This window comes from Solea solea, chromosome 20 (genome assembly GCF_958295425.1).
Source record: "Solea solea chromosome 20, fSolSol10.1, whole genome shotgun sequence".
Taxonomy (NCBI): Eukaryota; Metazoa; Chordata; class Actinopteri; order Pleuronectiformes; family Soleidae; genus Solea; species Solea solea.
This window is the reverse complement of record NC_081153.1, coordinates 5,170,608-5,187,935: the sequence shown is the minus strand read 5'-3', so window position 1 is coordinate 5,187,935 and position 17,328 is coordinate 5,170,608. Positions and strand designations below refer to the sequence as shown.

Below are 17,328 nucleotides of genomic sequence, written 5' to 3'. Positions count from 1 at the left end.
TCCGAAAGGAAGTTGTTTGTTTTCACGTCAAACAAAAAACAAAATACAAAAAGAATTATGACACACCAAAGCCATATGATTACCTCAATAATGACACATTGATTTGTATTAAATACTGTACCAAGTATTAATTCACACAAATAACACACATTTTTAAATGTAATTGCTTACGTGCTTTTATTTTAAAAATTCATGGACAGGTTTGTTTTTTGTGTTTAGCTTGATAGCGGGGGACGATGTTTTCAGACGGACATCGTTTCCGGTTGTCCGTGAGTTATTACAGTCCGTCTGAAATGTCATGTCCTCATGACAAGTATATTAGAAAATATATATACATTATAGCAGCGTAACATGAATTAGCACAACATTTCCACTGCGTTATCAAGTAAAGTAGGATTTAAGACAGCAACACAGACGAAATGGAGCTTCACGGGATTACAATGACGAAGTTAAAATGTCGTGACTGAACTAACAGAGCACTGAGTGTATTGGAAATACAGTAAGTAAATCTAGCTATTTAAAAGAATAATAAAAATAATGCATGTCATCGTAGACAATTACGCTGTTATTGTTTAGCTTCTAATACACTATATCGCGATGACTGTGTCTACTTCCTTGTGACGTGTAGTGATGTGGAGGACAGGTGGTGTCCTCGGGTTGCGGCTGGCAGGCAGAGGAGCAGCCGGACTCTGCTCTAACAAATCACAAAAACCGCCCTCCTCGTCGTCTAAGTCGAACTCTTCTCCTGCACGACCTCGAGCTGAGAAACAAAGGCGCAGACGAGAGCGGGAAGAGGCTATACTGTCAGGTCAACATGGTGTAAGTGAAGCTAAAGTACAATAACACGTACACACTCACGTCAAGTTCATAAGTAAACTGGTGTATAGATAGATGGATAGAATCATTCAAAAATCACCTGACATTTATCACTGGCACAGGTGAGGTATGTTTATTGAAAAGTTTCCCATGCTTTCATGCCACACCCACAGCCATCACAATACCAGTTTACTTAAAATGAAGCACAGCAACAAATGTCATTCTAGTCAATTCTATTTCATTGTTGATACTTTTAAGGCTGAGGATTCGTCAGTGAAATGGAGCGAGAAGGAGGAGACAGTGTACACTGCTCCAACACCTCCTGGGACAAAGAAAGGTTCTTGACTTCCTGTCATGTTGAGCACAGACTTGTCTGCATGTTATGTTTCTCTCTGGATGAAGAAATGTGTTTTCCCCCCCCCTCTTTTACAGACACTACTTTGCCATTCCCACCCTCTTACAGTCCGGGCTATGTGGAGTCCAGCTGGTATCAGTGGTGGGAAAGAGAGGGATTCTTCAGTCCTGAGCGACATGTAAGTTTTATAACAGGAAAACATCAGAGAAGACAATGATGCCTCAAATACTGACATCATTAAAGAAAGGCTGTGTTCAGATCTGGTATTAACATCCATCCTGAGAGGGCTGATTATGAGTGGGAGGGTGTTACGTTGTCTTGTTTACATCTGGGACTGAAATGTGTAGATTAGATTAGAGAAACTGAGAAACAGCAGCCCAGGCACAAGGAGGCATTTATCTGATCAAACAGCTGCATGACCAGGATTTTTATTAGCTTTTGTTTTGTCTTAAATGGTCTTTTAAGACCTGCAGATACTATACTGGATGTGAAAGGACGTACCCTTAGGTTGGATTATTTAGACTTCAATGTGTGAAATAGAAACAGTGTCCATACACACACACACACAAGCTGTGCCTGTCTCTCTCATGTTGTGTTATCTATTCAGGAGAAGTTGCCTCACGCCGTGGATCGGACCTTCTCTCTGTGTATCCCTCCACCAAATGTCACCGGTACTCTGCACCTGGGCCACGCTCTGACTGTGGCTATAGAGGATGCACTGGTTCGATGGTAACTGAACTACAACTGCAGCATCAGTAGTTGCTGGTAAAGATGTGAGTCGCTCAGTCAGGTGATGGAACAGTGATGTGTGAATGTGTGATCATCATCAGGAGGAGGATGCAGGGCTATAGAGTCCTCTGGGTTCCCGGATGTGACCATGCAGGTATCGCAACGCAGGTACGACGACTTCCTCTTCTTGTCGGACCCCATATTTTAATTATGTACATATTGAGGACCTCCACTGAACTTGTTATTATCTGTATTAATGTTTATGGTGTTCATTTCTAGTGTTAAGCTACCACAGAGAAGCTACAAAAAAATTTCTTTCATGAGCCACAGGTTTCTATTTTTCTATCATTTTTATGATTGAATAAGCTGAGGAGATTCTCCCTTCCCTGTATAGTCACATATTTATTATATTTATATTATTATATTTCCTGCAAAATGAATAAAAATAGAAAAAACACATTTCATTATTCAATTAACCACATTGAAACGATAGTAAAATCAACCATTTTTAACATAATTCAGAACAGGATATTTAGTTTTATATTATTTGCCTCTTATATTTTACACACCCATTATTTCTGTATTATTTTCTTTCACTGTCTGTACACAAATCTGGAGAGTCCAAGCAGCCTGGCTTTTAATGAGAGCTCAAATACTGTATTTTGCTAACAAAATTGTCACACATTTGGAGAATTATGTGTTTGAAATTGCTTGTCATGGCTGTATGTGGTAAATCCATTGGCAGTAATGTGGTGTTAACAGCTTTCTATGTTAAAAAGTGTAAAAGTAAAAGTGTAAAATGACTGTGTCAGACTGATACTGTTATCTGTACACACTCAAGATTGTGATATCATTATCGTACACGACTACATTTGATAGGGCGTCACAACGCTGTGGGAGTCCTCGTGGGAGTCTTCTCATTCTGTCTTCTTTATTTATTTGTGTGTGTGTGTGTGTGTGTGTGTGTTAGATGGTGGTGGAGAGAAGACTCCTGCGGGAAGAGGGGAAGCACAGACGGGACTTTACTAGGGAAGAGTTTCTGAGAGAGGTGTGGAAATGGAAGAACGAGTAAGTGTTTGCACACGCTTGTCTGCTCTGACGTGTCAGTGAAGCGTTTTCTTCATTGACACGTCATCACTTGTTTGTTTTGCAGCAAAGGAGAAGAGATCTACCATCAGCTGAGGAGCCTGGGAGCTTCTCTGGACTGGAGCAGAGCCTGTTTCACCATGGATCCTGTAAGACTCTGCATCAACATCACTATTGAACATAAATATTTGAATAAAATAAATATATTGTAAACAGAGAACCCTAAATGGATGTGTTATAATCAATCGATTTTATTTCTGATATCAAAATGGTTCCACGGCTTCATCCTTGCGATTAACTGAGCAGAAAAATCCCTCTGTAACATTTGTACTGTGTGTGTCAGGAGTTCAGCAGAGCTGTGACCGAGGCCTTCGTCAGACTCTGTGACGCTGGCCTCATTCATCGCTCTGAGGGTCTGGTCAACTGGAGCTGTGCGCTGGAATCTGCCATCTCTGACATCGAGGTGATACAGCTTCACATTGAACGTATTAGCGACGGTATACTGTGTGTAACAGAAGGACAGGATAATGTATACATTCCTGATCACTCGCCAGACAAAATGTCACCGTTGCTGTTCTCGTTGACTGTGTTGTCAGGTCGACTCGAAGGAGCTTTGTGGGCAGACCATGTTGTCTGTTCCTGGTTATGAAAACAACGTGGAGTTTGGAACCATGCTAAGCTTTGCTTATCCTTTAGACGGCCACGGTGAGTATCTGTGACTTAATGGACGATGCATGTCCTGCTCTTTCATTATTATGTTATATCATTCTTTTTCTTTGGCCCTGTGTTTTAGATGGAGAAGTGGTGGTGTCCACCACTCGTCCTGAGACCATGTTGGGAGATGTCGCCGTGGCTGTTCACCCCGAAGACCCCCGATATCAGGCCAGTACTAATGTCTGACTGATGTTTACCTGATGAGGGTGGTTGTTGTTTACAGATGATAGATTAAGTGGCAGGAAATGCACCCGGTGTGGTCTTCTGCTTCAAGGTTACTTACTGACCAACAAGCAAGTCACATAGATCCCCTTTCTTCCTTATTCTGATGCTTGGTTTGCACTTCAGCAGCTCGCCTTGACCGTGTCTACATGTGTAAACGCACCATGTGTTGCTGCCATGTGATTGTCTGATTAGATATTTGCATTAACAAGCATAAGAATTGCTGTACCTAATAAAGTGGAATGTGACATTTGGTCCATTTCCAGGCTTTTCATGGGAAACATTGCAGACACCCGTTTACTAACAGACTCCTGCCCGTCATCACGGACGCACTGGTGGACATGGAGCTTGGAACAGGTGAGATCAACACTCACTCTGCCACTTTTCCCTTTTGTCCACCCCCTATGCATGCTGGGTAGTTGCTGTAGCCGCTCTCTTGTAATCAGAGCTCTTTGTATTGTATGTTGTGCAGGTGCAGTGAAGGTGACTCCCGCTCATGACCACACTGACTTCCTGCTGTCACAGAGACACTCGCTGCCACGCCTCACTGTCATCAGAGGAGACGGGACTATGGCGCCCTCCTGTGGACAGTGGCTGGAGGTACGGGAACCACACTGCTGCACTGTAGTTGCCAGATGATGAAGTCCCTGAGGAGATTGTTATTAATGAGCTTCTGTCTGGCCTGCTGCTGTCTCTATTTAAGCTGTTAGAATCACTTTGTGTTGCTCTTTGTGTCTTTTAAGGGAGTGAAGCGATTTGACGCCAGGCAGCTTGTTGTGGATGCGCTGGCGGAGAAGAAGCTGTTCAGAGGGAAGAAGAGTCATGCCATGTCTTTACCTGTCTGCAGGTACAGGAACACACACACACGTATGAACAGCCTAAACAAAGCACTATACCTGACCTTAACCATAACCTAACACTAACCTTAACTTAACCACGATTCAATTCTGTCAAGGTCAGTGTTTATGCCAGAAAAGGTCAAGTTCAAGTACAGGGTTAGTTTACTTTTATTTGTGACCAAAAGACAGTAAAGGCTGCCGAGTTAGTACATTTGCAGCCATGGAAGTTTTTAAAAACGATACTTAACTTTGTGACACTACAGGAAAGTGAGCAGCCTTGGGGAAGGCTTGCACTCTGTGTACACTCAGTGTTTGCTGCTACAGCTTTATTTCTTATGTATAACATTTAATTCACATCTGTTGTTATATTTTTTTTTTACCTGACTGGAAAGCAATTTAGCCAAACTGCAACTCGGACACTAGACAGACTACGTTGTTCCATGATTCCACAGCTGTTGTGCTGAATCCCGATGTTCCTCAAGGGCCCATCATCGTATAATATATTAATGTGATGATACGGTCACTTGGCTCCCCAGGAAGATTGAAAATCTTGAGGCTAAACCAGTTTGAGGAGTGACTACATTCAAATGACCACATCTTCTTCAAATATTTTCAGATTTCAGATGTGTTGGACATTGTTGAAAGCTTAGAAAACACACTTTCATAATCTGTAAATTGCCCAAAATGCCCCTCGGGGCACACATTGTGACTTGATCTGACATTTGTGTTGTTTTGTTTTGTCTGCTTTCTTGTCTTAGCCGTTCAGGAGACGTCATTGAACCTCTTCTAAAGAAGCAGTGGTTCGTCCGTTGTGATGAAATGGCTAAAGAAGCCGTACAGGTGAGCTGGTGGCTTATGTTCGGTTAGTTAGGTTTAGACTACATCATCTCGTCCTGTTACTCTGCATGAAACACATGTGATTTTTGTCTTGCGCTGTCAGGCGGTGGAGGACGGAGAGCTGAAAATCATCCCTCACTTCTACACTAAGACATGGAGGACGTGGCTGTCCAACATCAGGTAGACCGCGCGACACGTGAGGAAGACGCAGTCGGCGTGTGGGTGAATGCGAGGATGTGCCGCTGTTTTTTTTTGGCTTTTGTGTGAAATGGCACCACTCTGATGATGAATGAGCTTTTGTTTCGGTGCATGTTTTCGCCAACAATGTCTCCCACTGTGTGCTTCGCAGCGACTGGTGCGTCTCCAGGCAGCTGTGGTGGGGTCATCAGATCCCTGCTTACCAAGTGGAGCTTCCCAATTGTACCAACACAGAAGAGGTTGGGTCTGTGCATAACATATACTGTATGTTGTAATAATATTAGGTGTGTACTTTAGGGCTGCAACTAACGATTATTTTCATAATCGATTAATCGGTCGATTATTTTCTCGATTAATCGATGAATCGTTTGGTCCAAAAAATATCAGAAAACCTTAAAACATGTTGATCGGTGTTCGTCAGACCTGGACATGATGATGTTCTCAATGTCTTGTTTTGTCCATAAACCAAAATGATTTACTTTGAATGATTTCTTTGTTATCCAGAGCAAAGAAATTAATAAAATATTCACATTGAAGAAGCTTAAACAATCGGAAATCTTGTTTTAATCATGAAAACGTTTCACACCGATTCATCGATTATCAAAATAGTTGTCGATTCATTTAGTAATCGAGTAATAATCGATTCATCGATTAATCATTTCAGCTCTAGTGTACTTGTTTTTGTGACCTCTTTCACACCTTTTTCAGTATAAAAACTGACCATCACTTATCCTCATAGGGACAAAGCCTGGCCCTAACACAGACATAACTGATTCCTGAGGAACTGGTTGGGTTTAGGGCTAAGAGTTTGTGGTTAGGTTAACCTCGCATCGTAGCACGCAGCAACAAACACGTCTAACTTTAATAAACACAGACATGCTGCATACCCCACAGAAAGGTCAGAAACTCGGCTAAAAGATTTTAAAAAACATTCTAATGAAAATCACAGTTAAAGCACCAGTTGGATTAAACCAGCAAGTGTAGAAAACACCGTAACAGTGTAAGCGGCACCGGAGAATCAGTGGGATCATGTTATCTTCACTTTATCTTTGATAACAAGATAATTCTCATAGAGCTTGTAATTGCAGAGATATTTTGGAAAATAGATGTCATTTTTGAACAGGGGCTCCAAATAAGAGGGTCAGGGATGAAGAGGATTAGATTAAGATTAGGGTTAGGCATTAACGGGTTACGGTTAAAGTTAGCGATAACGCTTTGTTTAGGCTGGACGTCAATGAAGACACGCAGACCTGTATGTGTGTGTACTTGTCAAACTTGTAAAAAAACACTTAAAGTGGCATGGACACATTAAAACCTCAGTTTGTTTAAAAACACTTCCCTTAAAGTGGTTGTGCATTACTTTTAAATAAATCTTGTGTCACTGGGCGACATTCCCACGAGGTCAAGACCATCAGAGGCAACAGCAACGCTGCTTGAGTAAAGCGAGACGCCTGCAAACAGGTTAGAGTATGACTGAAAACTTAGAGCAATGAACTCTACTGCTCAAAAAGCCTCGTCATTCAGCAGTTTTATGAGATAAGTGCTTCTTGACCACCACCTGCCCCTGCACTGTGTGCCACACATGCCCCAGTGTCAGGTCTGATAGTGTATTACATTGTCTCTGTTCATAGCTAAGGTCACCAATAGGTATCCACTGCAGCATAAAAAAAAACCCTGATTAGTTCATTTAAAAGCTTTTTATAAAAGTGTAAAACTTTAAATTGGGTTAAAAAGGACCAGTTTGGACAGTGGTGTCATCATCAGGTTGTCATTTAAATTCTCCTGGCTCACACTTTCCTCCAACTATATAATTTATGCGGTTTCAAAATTTTAAATTGAAACAATAATTCATAAATAATATAATTTGTTTGTTTGTGTGTGTGTGTGTGTGTGTGTGTGTGTGTGCGTCGCAGGAGCGGTGGGTTTGGGGACGCAGCGAGGACGAGGCGAGACGGAGAGCGGCTGATAAATATGGAGCGCGGCCTGAATCCATCACTTTGACCCAAGGTGACTCACTCCTTTTACTCCTAATGCTAATGTTATACAATAATATGGGCTGTGATCGCTGTTGCTGCTGTTTCACTGCCTCTACCAGGTGATAAAGTCAGATTTAACCGGCCATTTTAGCTGAAATCGGATAGTTTATCAGCCATTAAAGAAGAGATGTTAAAGAAAATGTCAAGGACGTACTGATTTCAGGATGTTTGAAAGAGGATTTATATGCAGAGCAAGCTATGGAATTTTAAACCTCCATACTGTTGCCAACATTATATTGACTTCTCTGTATTTCTGTAGACTTGTATTGATTGATTTCCCCCTCTTTATTAATCTACCTGCCCAGGGACGGCTGGTGGAAAATAGAACTTTTGCACATCACATTTTCTCCTTGTCTTATCTAAGGTTAATGGTGCGGTGCCTTGTTCCTGTTCACTGAACAATGCGTTCATCAATATAAACATAAATCACGTCACCAGTGTGAGTGACTCATCAAAGTCTGCACCAAAGTCCTCGGAGACGATCGGCAAACGTAGATTACGGGGACACGACGGCTGCCGTTCCGCTGTTGTCTTGTGCTTACAAAGGATTCCAAACAGTGAAGTCACACAAATGACACTTTTATAAACTCACTTGTGGAGGCAGCGAACTGTAAAGTCACTGATTTTCTCTCTGGACTTTGGTTTGGCGGCTGAGTGGTTGCACATTGTGATGCTAATAAGAAGAAGATTTCCTGTTCATATCAAGTATGGAGAGCAGAGTGTAGGAAGTTTTGCCTTCATTGTGTTGCTCTCCTGGCCACTGGGATGCAAGTTTTCAGGGAATTACAATAAATCGGAACACAAAGGAACTGTGTTATTCTGTAGCCAACACAATTAAGAGAAAAGCATTTAGATTTTGACCTAAGCACCTGTGCTCTTACCAGCGTCAAGCTACTGCTGCGCCTTTACAACAGCGACCAGGCAGAAACCTCTACCGACAGGAACGCTGTTTGTAGACGCTTTTAATATTAATATAGACGTTTGTGAGTTTGGTATTTGTTACTTATAGGTGGATAAACTGAGATATCAAAGTCTAGCAACACACTGGAGTGTTCTTAACTGTCTCTAGCACAAATATTTCAGAGTCACTGAGTCACAAGCTTCAATGTCAATGTCAAATGCTTTATATTATCGGCTGTGTCTGTTAATACTTAAAGGGATAGTTTGGAGTTTTGAACATGAAGTTGTATGACAGAGCGGATGCAACGTGGTTAAATCATTTAAATCATTCGGAGATCTCGCCCCGGTTTTGGAGCAGTGAAAAGTATTTCTCCTCGTCTGTGTAACCTGATGGATTTTCTTCACACGGTTCATCTTCATCAGTTTCATAGTCAGACGTGCTTGTTTGTTTCAATTCCCTCACTCTCTCTGACCAACACCGGGACTTGTGACTTGCTCGGCTGCACGGCGTAGTGATACAGGCCAGAAAATAGTGCCAAGCTATCGATGTGATGTACTGTTGGGCAGAGGTTTTATGTTTGTGGTTTAAAACCCGTTAGTCATTGTGTCCCAAACTCTCTCCCAGAACTCCTTTTCTCGGCTCCAAACCGGAGCCTCGATGAGTGGTTTAACAACGTTGCGTCCACTCTGCTCCTGAGGTCTGTGTCATACAACTTCATGTTGAAAAATCCAAACTATCCCATTAAAAGGTACAGTGTTTAAAATGCAGCCACACCCTTCTTCTTTACCAATCCTTCAGTTAGCATTAGCTTGTCCTAAATGGCAGCCTCCAGAGAGCTCACTCTTCTCCTGATATAGATATAAAAAATAGAAAAGCCCAATTGTGTAGTAATAAAAAAACAACAATTCCTACAATCAGGTGATTATACACCTCTAAGTAACAAGCAGCTTGGAGGGGGAAATGATTTTATGAACACAGTTAGAACGACACACAGTTAACAGCCTCATGCTGTGTTCCTCTCGTGTCAGACCCTGATGTCCTGGATACGTGGTTCTCCTCCGCGCTGTTTCCCTTCGCCATGCTTGGTTGGCCACAGCAGGTAATGCACTTCTTGCCCACTTCCTGTCGTCAGTACAACATCCTCGTCTGACTGTAATGTAACCACAGCCCCATTTCCACCGCAGACCGCTGACATGCGGCGCTATTATCCCAACTCCGTTCTGGAGACGGGCAGCGACCTCATCTTCTTCTGGGTGGCGAGGATGGTTATGCTCGGCAAAGAGCTGACCGGACAGCTGCCCTTCAAACAGGTAGTTTATGAGGAAACCAAACACTATAGTTGAATCACACTGTTGGCCAGAGCTGTTCTTTATTTCTTTCTCTCCCCCGTCCTGTGCCTGTCAGGTTCTTTTCCACTCTCTGGTGAGAGATAAACACGGCCGGAAAATGAGCAAATCTCTGGGAAACGTCATTGACCCGTTAGATGTCATACATGGAGTCTCTCTGGAGGTAGGTGACACAGTCCAGTAGCCACATCACACATCACTGTCCAAGGATCTCTGGTTCCCTGTCAGCTTTAGCCAACAGAAACACACATTTCCTACCCTGTCAGTCATTGAAAATGTAGGAATAACTGTAAGATAAGGCTGAAACGATGACTCGATGAATTGATCGAAGCGATTTTTAAAGATTTTAAACCAGTTTCTCTGATTTTTCAGCTTCTTTAATGTGAATATTTTCTGGTTTATTTGCTCCATAAAATGAAAAAAGAAATCATTCAAACTGTGTCATTTTGGTTTGTGGACAAAACAAAGTGCAGCTTTATAAACATCATTGGCATCCATTTTGCATCCTTCTGTGTTTTCCAACTCTTGCCATTGGGGAAAAAGCCGTTGCGACCTTTACTTCTGTGATTGGCCCCTCACTCGTCACACAGTCGTTTCCTCTTCCTCACGTCCTTCAACAACGCTTTTTCTCTGCTTCTTTATCGCCAGCTCTGCCATAATGAACGTCTAAATTATCACTATAATCTGGTACCTTGGTGGGAGGCGTGTACACTAAGTGTAGCTCCCTAAAGTCATTTGTGTTTCTCGTAAGACCTCCATATTTCGCGTCGGCAGCCGTGATCTTTGCAAGGCAGGGTTTCACAACAAGCCGTTTTTACCATCACAGTGACTCTGCTGCTGTTACATTAGGGTAAAAATCCTCCATAGTCCTCCAGTGTGGAGCAGAATTGACTTTTTTAGGAAAAGTTATCCCTTGAATATAAAAAAGGGGAAAATGATGTTGTTAATTCAGAATAACCAGAGCTTTGTACACTTCCAAACTCCTGTGAGTTTTTAATCATGTTTGAATTAAATAAAAAGAACTTTGGATTTAACTGAAAAGTGGAGTAAATGTGAGGTTTATTCTGGGTTGTTCAGTTGCACGGTGACAGTTCAGCTGATCGCAGGAAGCCGGAAACAGCCGATTTAGACCGATGTCTGCCGTGTTTCCCCTCAACACTTTTACTCTGCTGTGAAACTCTTTTATCTTTGTTTTTCCTCCCAGAGACTCCAGGAGAAAGTGATGGAAGGGAACCTTGACCCCAGAGAGCGGCTGGTAGCCATGGAAGCGCAGGTCAGCTCCTCTCCCCCCTTTCATCTGCACTTTGTTTGTGGCTTGACTGAGCACACACTCGTTATTACTTCCTGCCCTTATCTGTCGGCTCCATCTGCTTCCCCGCAGAGGAAGGACTTCCCCCAGGGAATCCCTCAGTGTGGGACGGACGCGCTGAGATTTGCCCTCTGCTCTCACAAGATGCAGGGTGAGTGGCTCTCACCTCTGCTCACGTTACCTGACAAGAAAGAGCAACTGTCACGGGTGAATGGCTGTAGAGCTGTGTGGCAGGAAGAGGAGATGGTTTGCTTTAACTCGACTGACAGAGAGAGAGATAAGTTATGAGGGACTCGCGTGTTCTGCCACTCACTGGTTTTTCCCTGTTTTAGTTTTTGTTCCTCTTTTTATTGATATTTATACATAGGGAGATACATAAATACTGTACCATTCAACAGCCTAGTATTGATCGAACTTGTATGCAGTCACTTATATTACATGCATCACTTACGTATTAAAACTACATATTTACATACTGTATTAATTAAGACAAAACAGTATGATACATAAGTAAATGGGAAAAATAAATATATAAATCAGGTTATACACAATACAAAACAGGATCAGTCGTATACTACGCCAATTTTAGTGACATCTTATTTCTCTGTATAACTTAAAAAAAGGTTTCCATGTTCCTCTTGTAGAATGCTTATCTTCTCTAACACCAAGTGGTGTTGAGAATCTTAAAGGTTGGGGGAAGGATCTCCTTCCACTTAAAGAGTATTAATCGCCGAGCTATGAGATGCAAAAGCTATCATATTCTTTGCCCGGTGGTTAAGGTGAGCGTCTTGTGCAGTGATGGCAGAAGGTTCTATAGGTACTTGTGACACATCTGAAAAAGTTTTAAATATTGACTCCAGAAATTGTCTCGTTTTGAACAATGCCAGAACATACAGTATGCGAGAGGGTGGCTGGCATTAGCCTGCACCGATGCTCGGTGTGAACTTTAACTGTTTTTCCCCATTTTGTATAAAAATGGGCATCTGATTCATTCAGATAATGTTTTGGCTTCATTTGGCTCATGAATGTGTCCAGAGGATTTGACGTGATTGCAGTTGGGCTGCTGGGATGAGTGTAATGAGATTCCAAACATGAAATATACAGCTGGACACTTTTTAAATGTACACCTGTGGATTTTAATCTTTTATTTATGTTTCTAAATGCCTAAGCACTGGACAATTACTTTTGTGTGCTCTGAAAGTAATTCTTTTAAATTACGGATTCATTTGTCTTTCATTTTTACTTAATTCAAACAATAATTTGTTCAGTCGTAAAAAATTGTACATCAGTTTTTCCCCAAACCTTTAAAACAAATGACCAAAGAGAGTTATAAAAGGAAGGAAGGAGGAGGAAAAGGACATTTTAACTTTTTATTGAAAACAAAAAGACAAAACACCCAAACTGATTCATCAACTACTAAAAGATTAAAGGGGCAACGGAGAACTTTGCTGTAGAAACGCAGCAGTAGCAAAAGGCCGGTAAGAAAACTGGTATTTTTCCTCAGCGTCAAAGTGGTCCTGTGTCATAATTAACTAAAAGTTTCTGTGTTGTTTTGGATGCAGTAATAATGTAGTTTCTTTGTGCTGTAAAATATGGTCGGTGTAGTTTTTCTGTCACCGTCACACTGTGTGGATTCAGTTTTAACATCTTAATGACACGTCATTTCCGGCTTTAATTACTCGAGCACTTTTTATCGATCATTATTGATTGTCTACTTCAACTCTGGCAAGTTACTGTGGCAGCTATTTGATCCTTTGTTGTGACAATTACAAGGCAAACAGTTACAGGTGAGTCCGTCAGGACTGTGCGTTCCCAAGTTTGTGATCGTCTGACGGCATCGAACTGGACGACTCCGTATTGAATTGTGTCAAAAAAAAAACACTGTGTCCTTGCTAATGTGAACAGTGAGTGAATGAATGGATGAGTGCGACTCTTTAGTTGGCACGTGGTGTAATTGTTAATCTTATTTTTTTTTACTAATTTGCTAAATGGATGTTTCTTTGTTTGACCTCCGTTTCACATCAATCCAGTTCTAGAAATTGTCGGGTCAGCAGCACTCCCTCAATTCCTTTAAGTGTGTACAACTCATGAGGGGGTGAGGTGGAGGTCCATCTGCATCCTTCTCTAAAATACGTATTGCTGAACTATTCACCCATTTGCTTCTTTCTCAGGAGAAGACATCAGTCTGTCCGTCTCTCGGGTCCTGAGCTGCAGATACTTCTGCAATAAAATGTGGCAGACAGTCAGATACACACTGGGAGTACTGGGAGATGCCACAGCTCCAGTGGGATCACTGGAACAGGTACAGCACACAATTCCTTTTGCATATATGATGTCAAAGGGTAAATTTGTCCTCATGTGTTAAAGATATTATATAAAGCAAATAAGGATTATTTAATCCGAAAAATATCAGAAAACTGTCAAATGTTGATCACTTTTTCCCAAACCTCAAACTGAGGATGTTCTCTAATGTTTGGTTTTGTCCACATATTAAAATATTCAACGTTCTGTTTCTGATTAATTGCTGCAGCCTTGTAATAGAGCAGTGTTATATTTTAGAACAGACAGTCTCTCTCTCTCTCTCTCTCGCTGCCGTCCTCCACAGTCATTCCATCTGCTTGGATTTGGCTGCAATTCTGCTGAATTGCTTTGTTCCACAAAACTTCCCTTTGTGATGCAAAACAGGAAAACAGAGCTGTTCCTCAAAGCAACAGTTTTCTGTCGTCTGATTACGACAGACTCCGGGAGGGAAGGATTCACTTTAAGTACAAAAAATAGAGCTTTGAATAAGGCCCAACACATTTTAATTAACACAATATATCATAAAAATGAGACGCTTAATTTCCTGAGTAGTTTTCTAAAGGCGACCAGTCCAAAATGATGCATTCTGACGACATCATTGATATGCTGCGTCCTTAAAGTTAACTATGAAAATCAAAACGTGCAGGATAAAGAAGAAAGAAAATACAGTCAAACGGGATATCAAGGTCATATTTTGGTACCAACCAAGAACAAAGAGTGAGGTTCGATATATCATACGATATCACGCACTCTTCCAGAATCTGGAAAACGTGTTTTTTTCCCTTTTCCAATATTTTCAGACGACCCCCCTGAGCCCCATGGACCGCTGGATCTGCTCCAGACTCTACAGCACAGTCTCACAGTGCGAGCAGGCGTTCGAAAGCTACGAGCTCCACGCCGTCACGTCTGCCCTGTACGACTTCTGGCTCCACAGCCTGTGTGACGTCTACATGGTGAGGAGAGACAAGATCCATGTTTGTTTCAGTCGTATCTGACGAATTTGAGCACGATTTTTAAGTGTGAATTCAGCGGTATTTGGTAATAAGATACCACTTTTGACAATAGATGATCATCTTTATAATCTGTAAACCACCCAACCCTAGTTTGTTTGTGTGGATGCTGCAACCTGGGAGCATTTATGAAGGTACAGCAGTATCGCAGATCAAATCTGCTAAATGAACAGGTTTTTTTTGATAAAGAATAGCTGTTTTGCTGTTAATACCTGAAATAAGCTCTTTGGGAATGGTTATTTTACAGTTCTGTCAGATACTACATTTACTACATCTACTTTTACTTTTAAAATTTTTTCGGGTGTCTGATTTAAGACAAATATACTCAGTTTTAGGTCACGTTTTGAATTGACTGCCGATCATTATTCTTAGAGTTGGCAAAGTGGGAGGGAATTTGGCTCGAAAACGTAGGACTGCTGGTTCAAATTCTGGATAAGTGGAGGGCTGGTGGGTCAAGGGTGCATTAAAGTAAAATTCACCATCACTGATTGGTTGAGTTGTTTTTACAGGGTTTTAAAATTCTGATTTTAATACATTATAGTCTTGCAGTTTCTAGATTTAAGAATTATTTCTGCAAAACAATAACATTTAAATAAATCTAAGGATATTAGGTTCATTTTGGGTAGGGCTGTTTTTACAGTGAGTACACAAAACCTGAGCTTTCCCCTTAAAGGTAATTAAAGTCTGTATATGAGTGAAGCTGACAGCAGTTATCCCTGTGTTTGTCATTTCCTTGGCTCTGTGTGTGTCTTGCAGGAGTATGTGAAGCCTGTGCTGCTCCAGCAGCAGGATGGCGGGGGCTCCGTGGTCCAGCCTGGCACAGAGTGCAGCGACAGCGCGAGGCAGGCGGCCCGCAGTGTCCTCCATCACTGTGTGTCTGTGTCTCTGGCTTTGCTCTCCCCCTTCATGCCCTTCATCACTGAGGAGCTGTGGCAGAGACTGCAGCCGTTCGGACCTGGAGCCGCTTCCCAGAGCAGCCTGTGTTTACAGCCGTACCCCCGCTCCTCTCAGCTGGTAGCACCGCAATCATCCGACCCCCCTCACAACCACAATGATGCCCATTTCCCTTGTGTTTTAGCTGACGTCCCTCTCCCTCCTCCCCCCTCCCCAGGCTCACTGGCATTTCCCCGAAGAGGAAGAGGCTTTTCTTCTGATCCAGGAAGTGATTCGAACTGCCCGCTCTCTACGAGCTCAGTGTGGCATGACCAAAGAGAAACCTGCCAGTAAGTCGTGTAACATTTGAATAATCTATTTTTAAAGCAACACTTGGCGGATATGAAACCTGTAATGTTTTTGGAAGGGAAGATAAAGTTAAACTGGCTGACTTCGTGTTGAGTTGAGGCCATTGTTGCAATCGACTTTCTTCTTCGCCTTGGGCTGTAACATCTTCCCACCCAAGTTTCGGGAAATTCAGAGGAACTCATTTCATCTATAGAACTCTTGAGCAACGCACGGGTTCGGGCACTTTGCCAATATCGCATTTTCGCCAGACCTCGTCTCTGTACAAAGTTTCCAGACTTTTAATGCACGCTAACCCCCTTTAAAAATGACCGCAAACCCATGTAATAATAACAATAATAATGATCTGAAGGAAAACAATAGGTTCCTCACACGAATGGATGGATTAGTGACATCTGTATGTGTGTGTGTGTGTTTCAGTGTGGGCAGTGTGTTCACCCAGCCAGGCCCAGGTCCTCCTTCACTACGGGTCGGCTGTGTGGACGTTAAGTCGCATCTCCAGCCTCCATATCTACTGTCCTCATGGAGCACATGACCTCCACTCCTCTCCTCCGCCGGAAGGAAGCCTCATTGGTGTGGTGGACCACACATGTCAGCTACACCTTCACGTTCAGGTATGCGTCACCCTGTACTTCCCTGTCTGTGTGAGAGTCATCACTCTCCCCCATACATTAAGGAAAAACATTGCATTGTGATTAAAAACTCTATATTTAAAGAATGTCTTTGTATGCTGTGTTTTCCTCTCTGTCAGAGTGGCGTGAACGTTGAAAAACAGATTGTGCAGCTCTCCCAGCGCAGAGACAAGCTTGTTCTGAAGCTGAAGGAAGTCCTCGGCACAGTCCAGTCTCCAAACTACCTGACTAAGGTTCCTGCTCATGTCAGACAGAAGGTGGACAGTAAGGTGAGTGAGCAGTGAACAGCCACTCCTCTGTTGTACACAACATGGATCCAAGGCGGTGGTTTCCAAACGAGGGATCCCAACCCCCATGGGGACACCTCATGTTATTAATGTTTTTAACCCTTCCTTGTGTTCAGATGTCAGCCTTGCAGCAGGAACTGGAAACCATTGAGGACCAGCTGAAGATTCTGCAGGAGAACCAAAGAACAGAATAAGAACAGAAAACCCTGTGGACTATTTTGTTGATGAGCTGCTGCACATCAGTGCCCATGAACTGTGGTGACTCATACATGATGGTTAATTATGGCGTCGTTACACTGCTTGAAGGATCCCAACGTTGCACAATGTCATTTCTTAATGACATTTTTCGTCATGTAATTGTTATCATACTGTAGAACTCTGCTCTGCTTTTTTTTAATGATGCAGGTGTGTCATAAAGGAATAATTCATTTTCATTCTTCAATCTAAGGTATTCAATTGATAACCTAAATG

At 42.3% G+C, this 17,328-nt stretch overlaps 1 protein-coding gene across 1 annotated transcript; it reads left to right on the top strand.

The window, feature by feature from the left end:
• Window positions 1-255: 255 nt before the first annotated feature.
• On the top strand, window positions 256-17,291 carry vars2 (valyl-tRNA synthetase 2, mitochondrial). The gene is made up of 30 exons (XM_058618702.1): window positions 256-499; window positions 629-819; window positions 1,075-1,153; window positions 1,249-1,349; window positions 1,779-1,900; window positions 2,002-2,068; window positions 2,871-2,968; window positions 3,054-3,135; window positions 3,330-3,449; window positions 3,583-3,691; window positions 3,780-3,868; window positions 4,189-4,279; window positions 4,395-4,522; window positions 4,666-4,769; window positions 5,520-5,601; window positions 5,702-5,778; window positions 5,948-6,035; window positions 7,710-7,803; window positions 9,762-9,832; window positions 9,918-10,043; window positions 10,138-10,242; window positions 11,284-11,352; window positions 11,461-11,539; window positions 13,560-13,690; window positions 14,490-14,642; window positions 15,456-15,713; window positions 15,811-15,922; window positions 16,359-16,552; window positions 16,690-16,839; window positions 16,974-17,291. Coding segments are annotated over exons 1-30 (3,249 nt in total). The 5' UTR covers window positions 256-498; the 3' UTR covers window positions 17,052-17,291.
• Window positions 17,292-17,328: the final 37 nt, after the last annotated feature.

What these genes read in the sequence shown, in the direction of transcription:
- vars2 (XM_058618702.1), top strand. An exon ending in CCTGTGGACAGTGGCTGGAG is followed by an intron (nt 4,523 to 4,665) that starts GTACGGGAACCA and finishes GTGTCTTTTAAG; the next exon opens with GGAGTGAAGCGATTTGACGC. An exon ending in AGCTACACCTTCACGTTCAG is followed by an intron (nt 16,553 to 16,689) that starts GTATGCGTCACC and finishes CCTCTCTGTCAG; the next exon opens with AGTGGCGTGAACGTTGAAAA.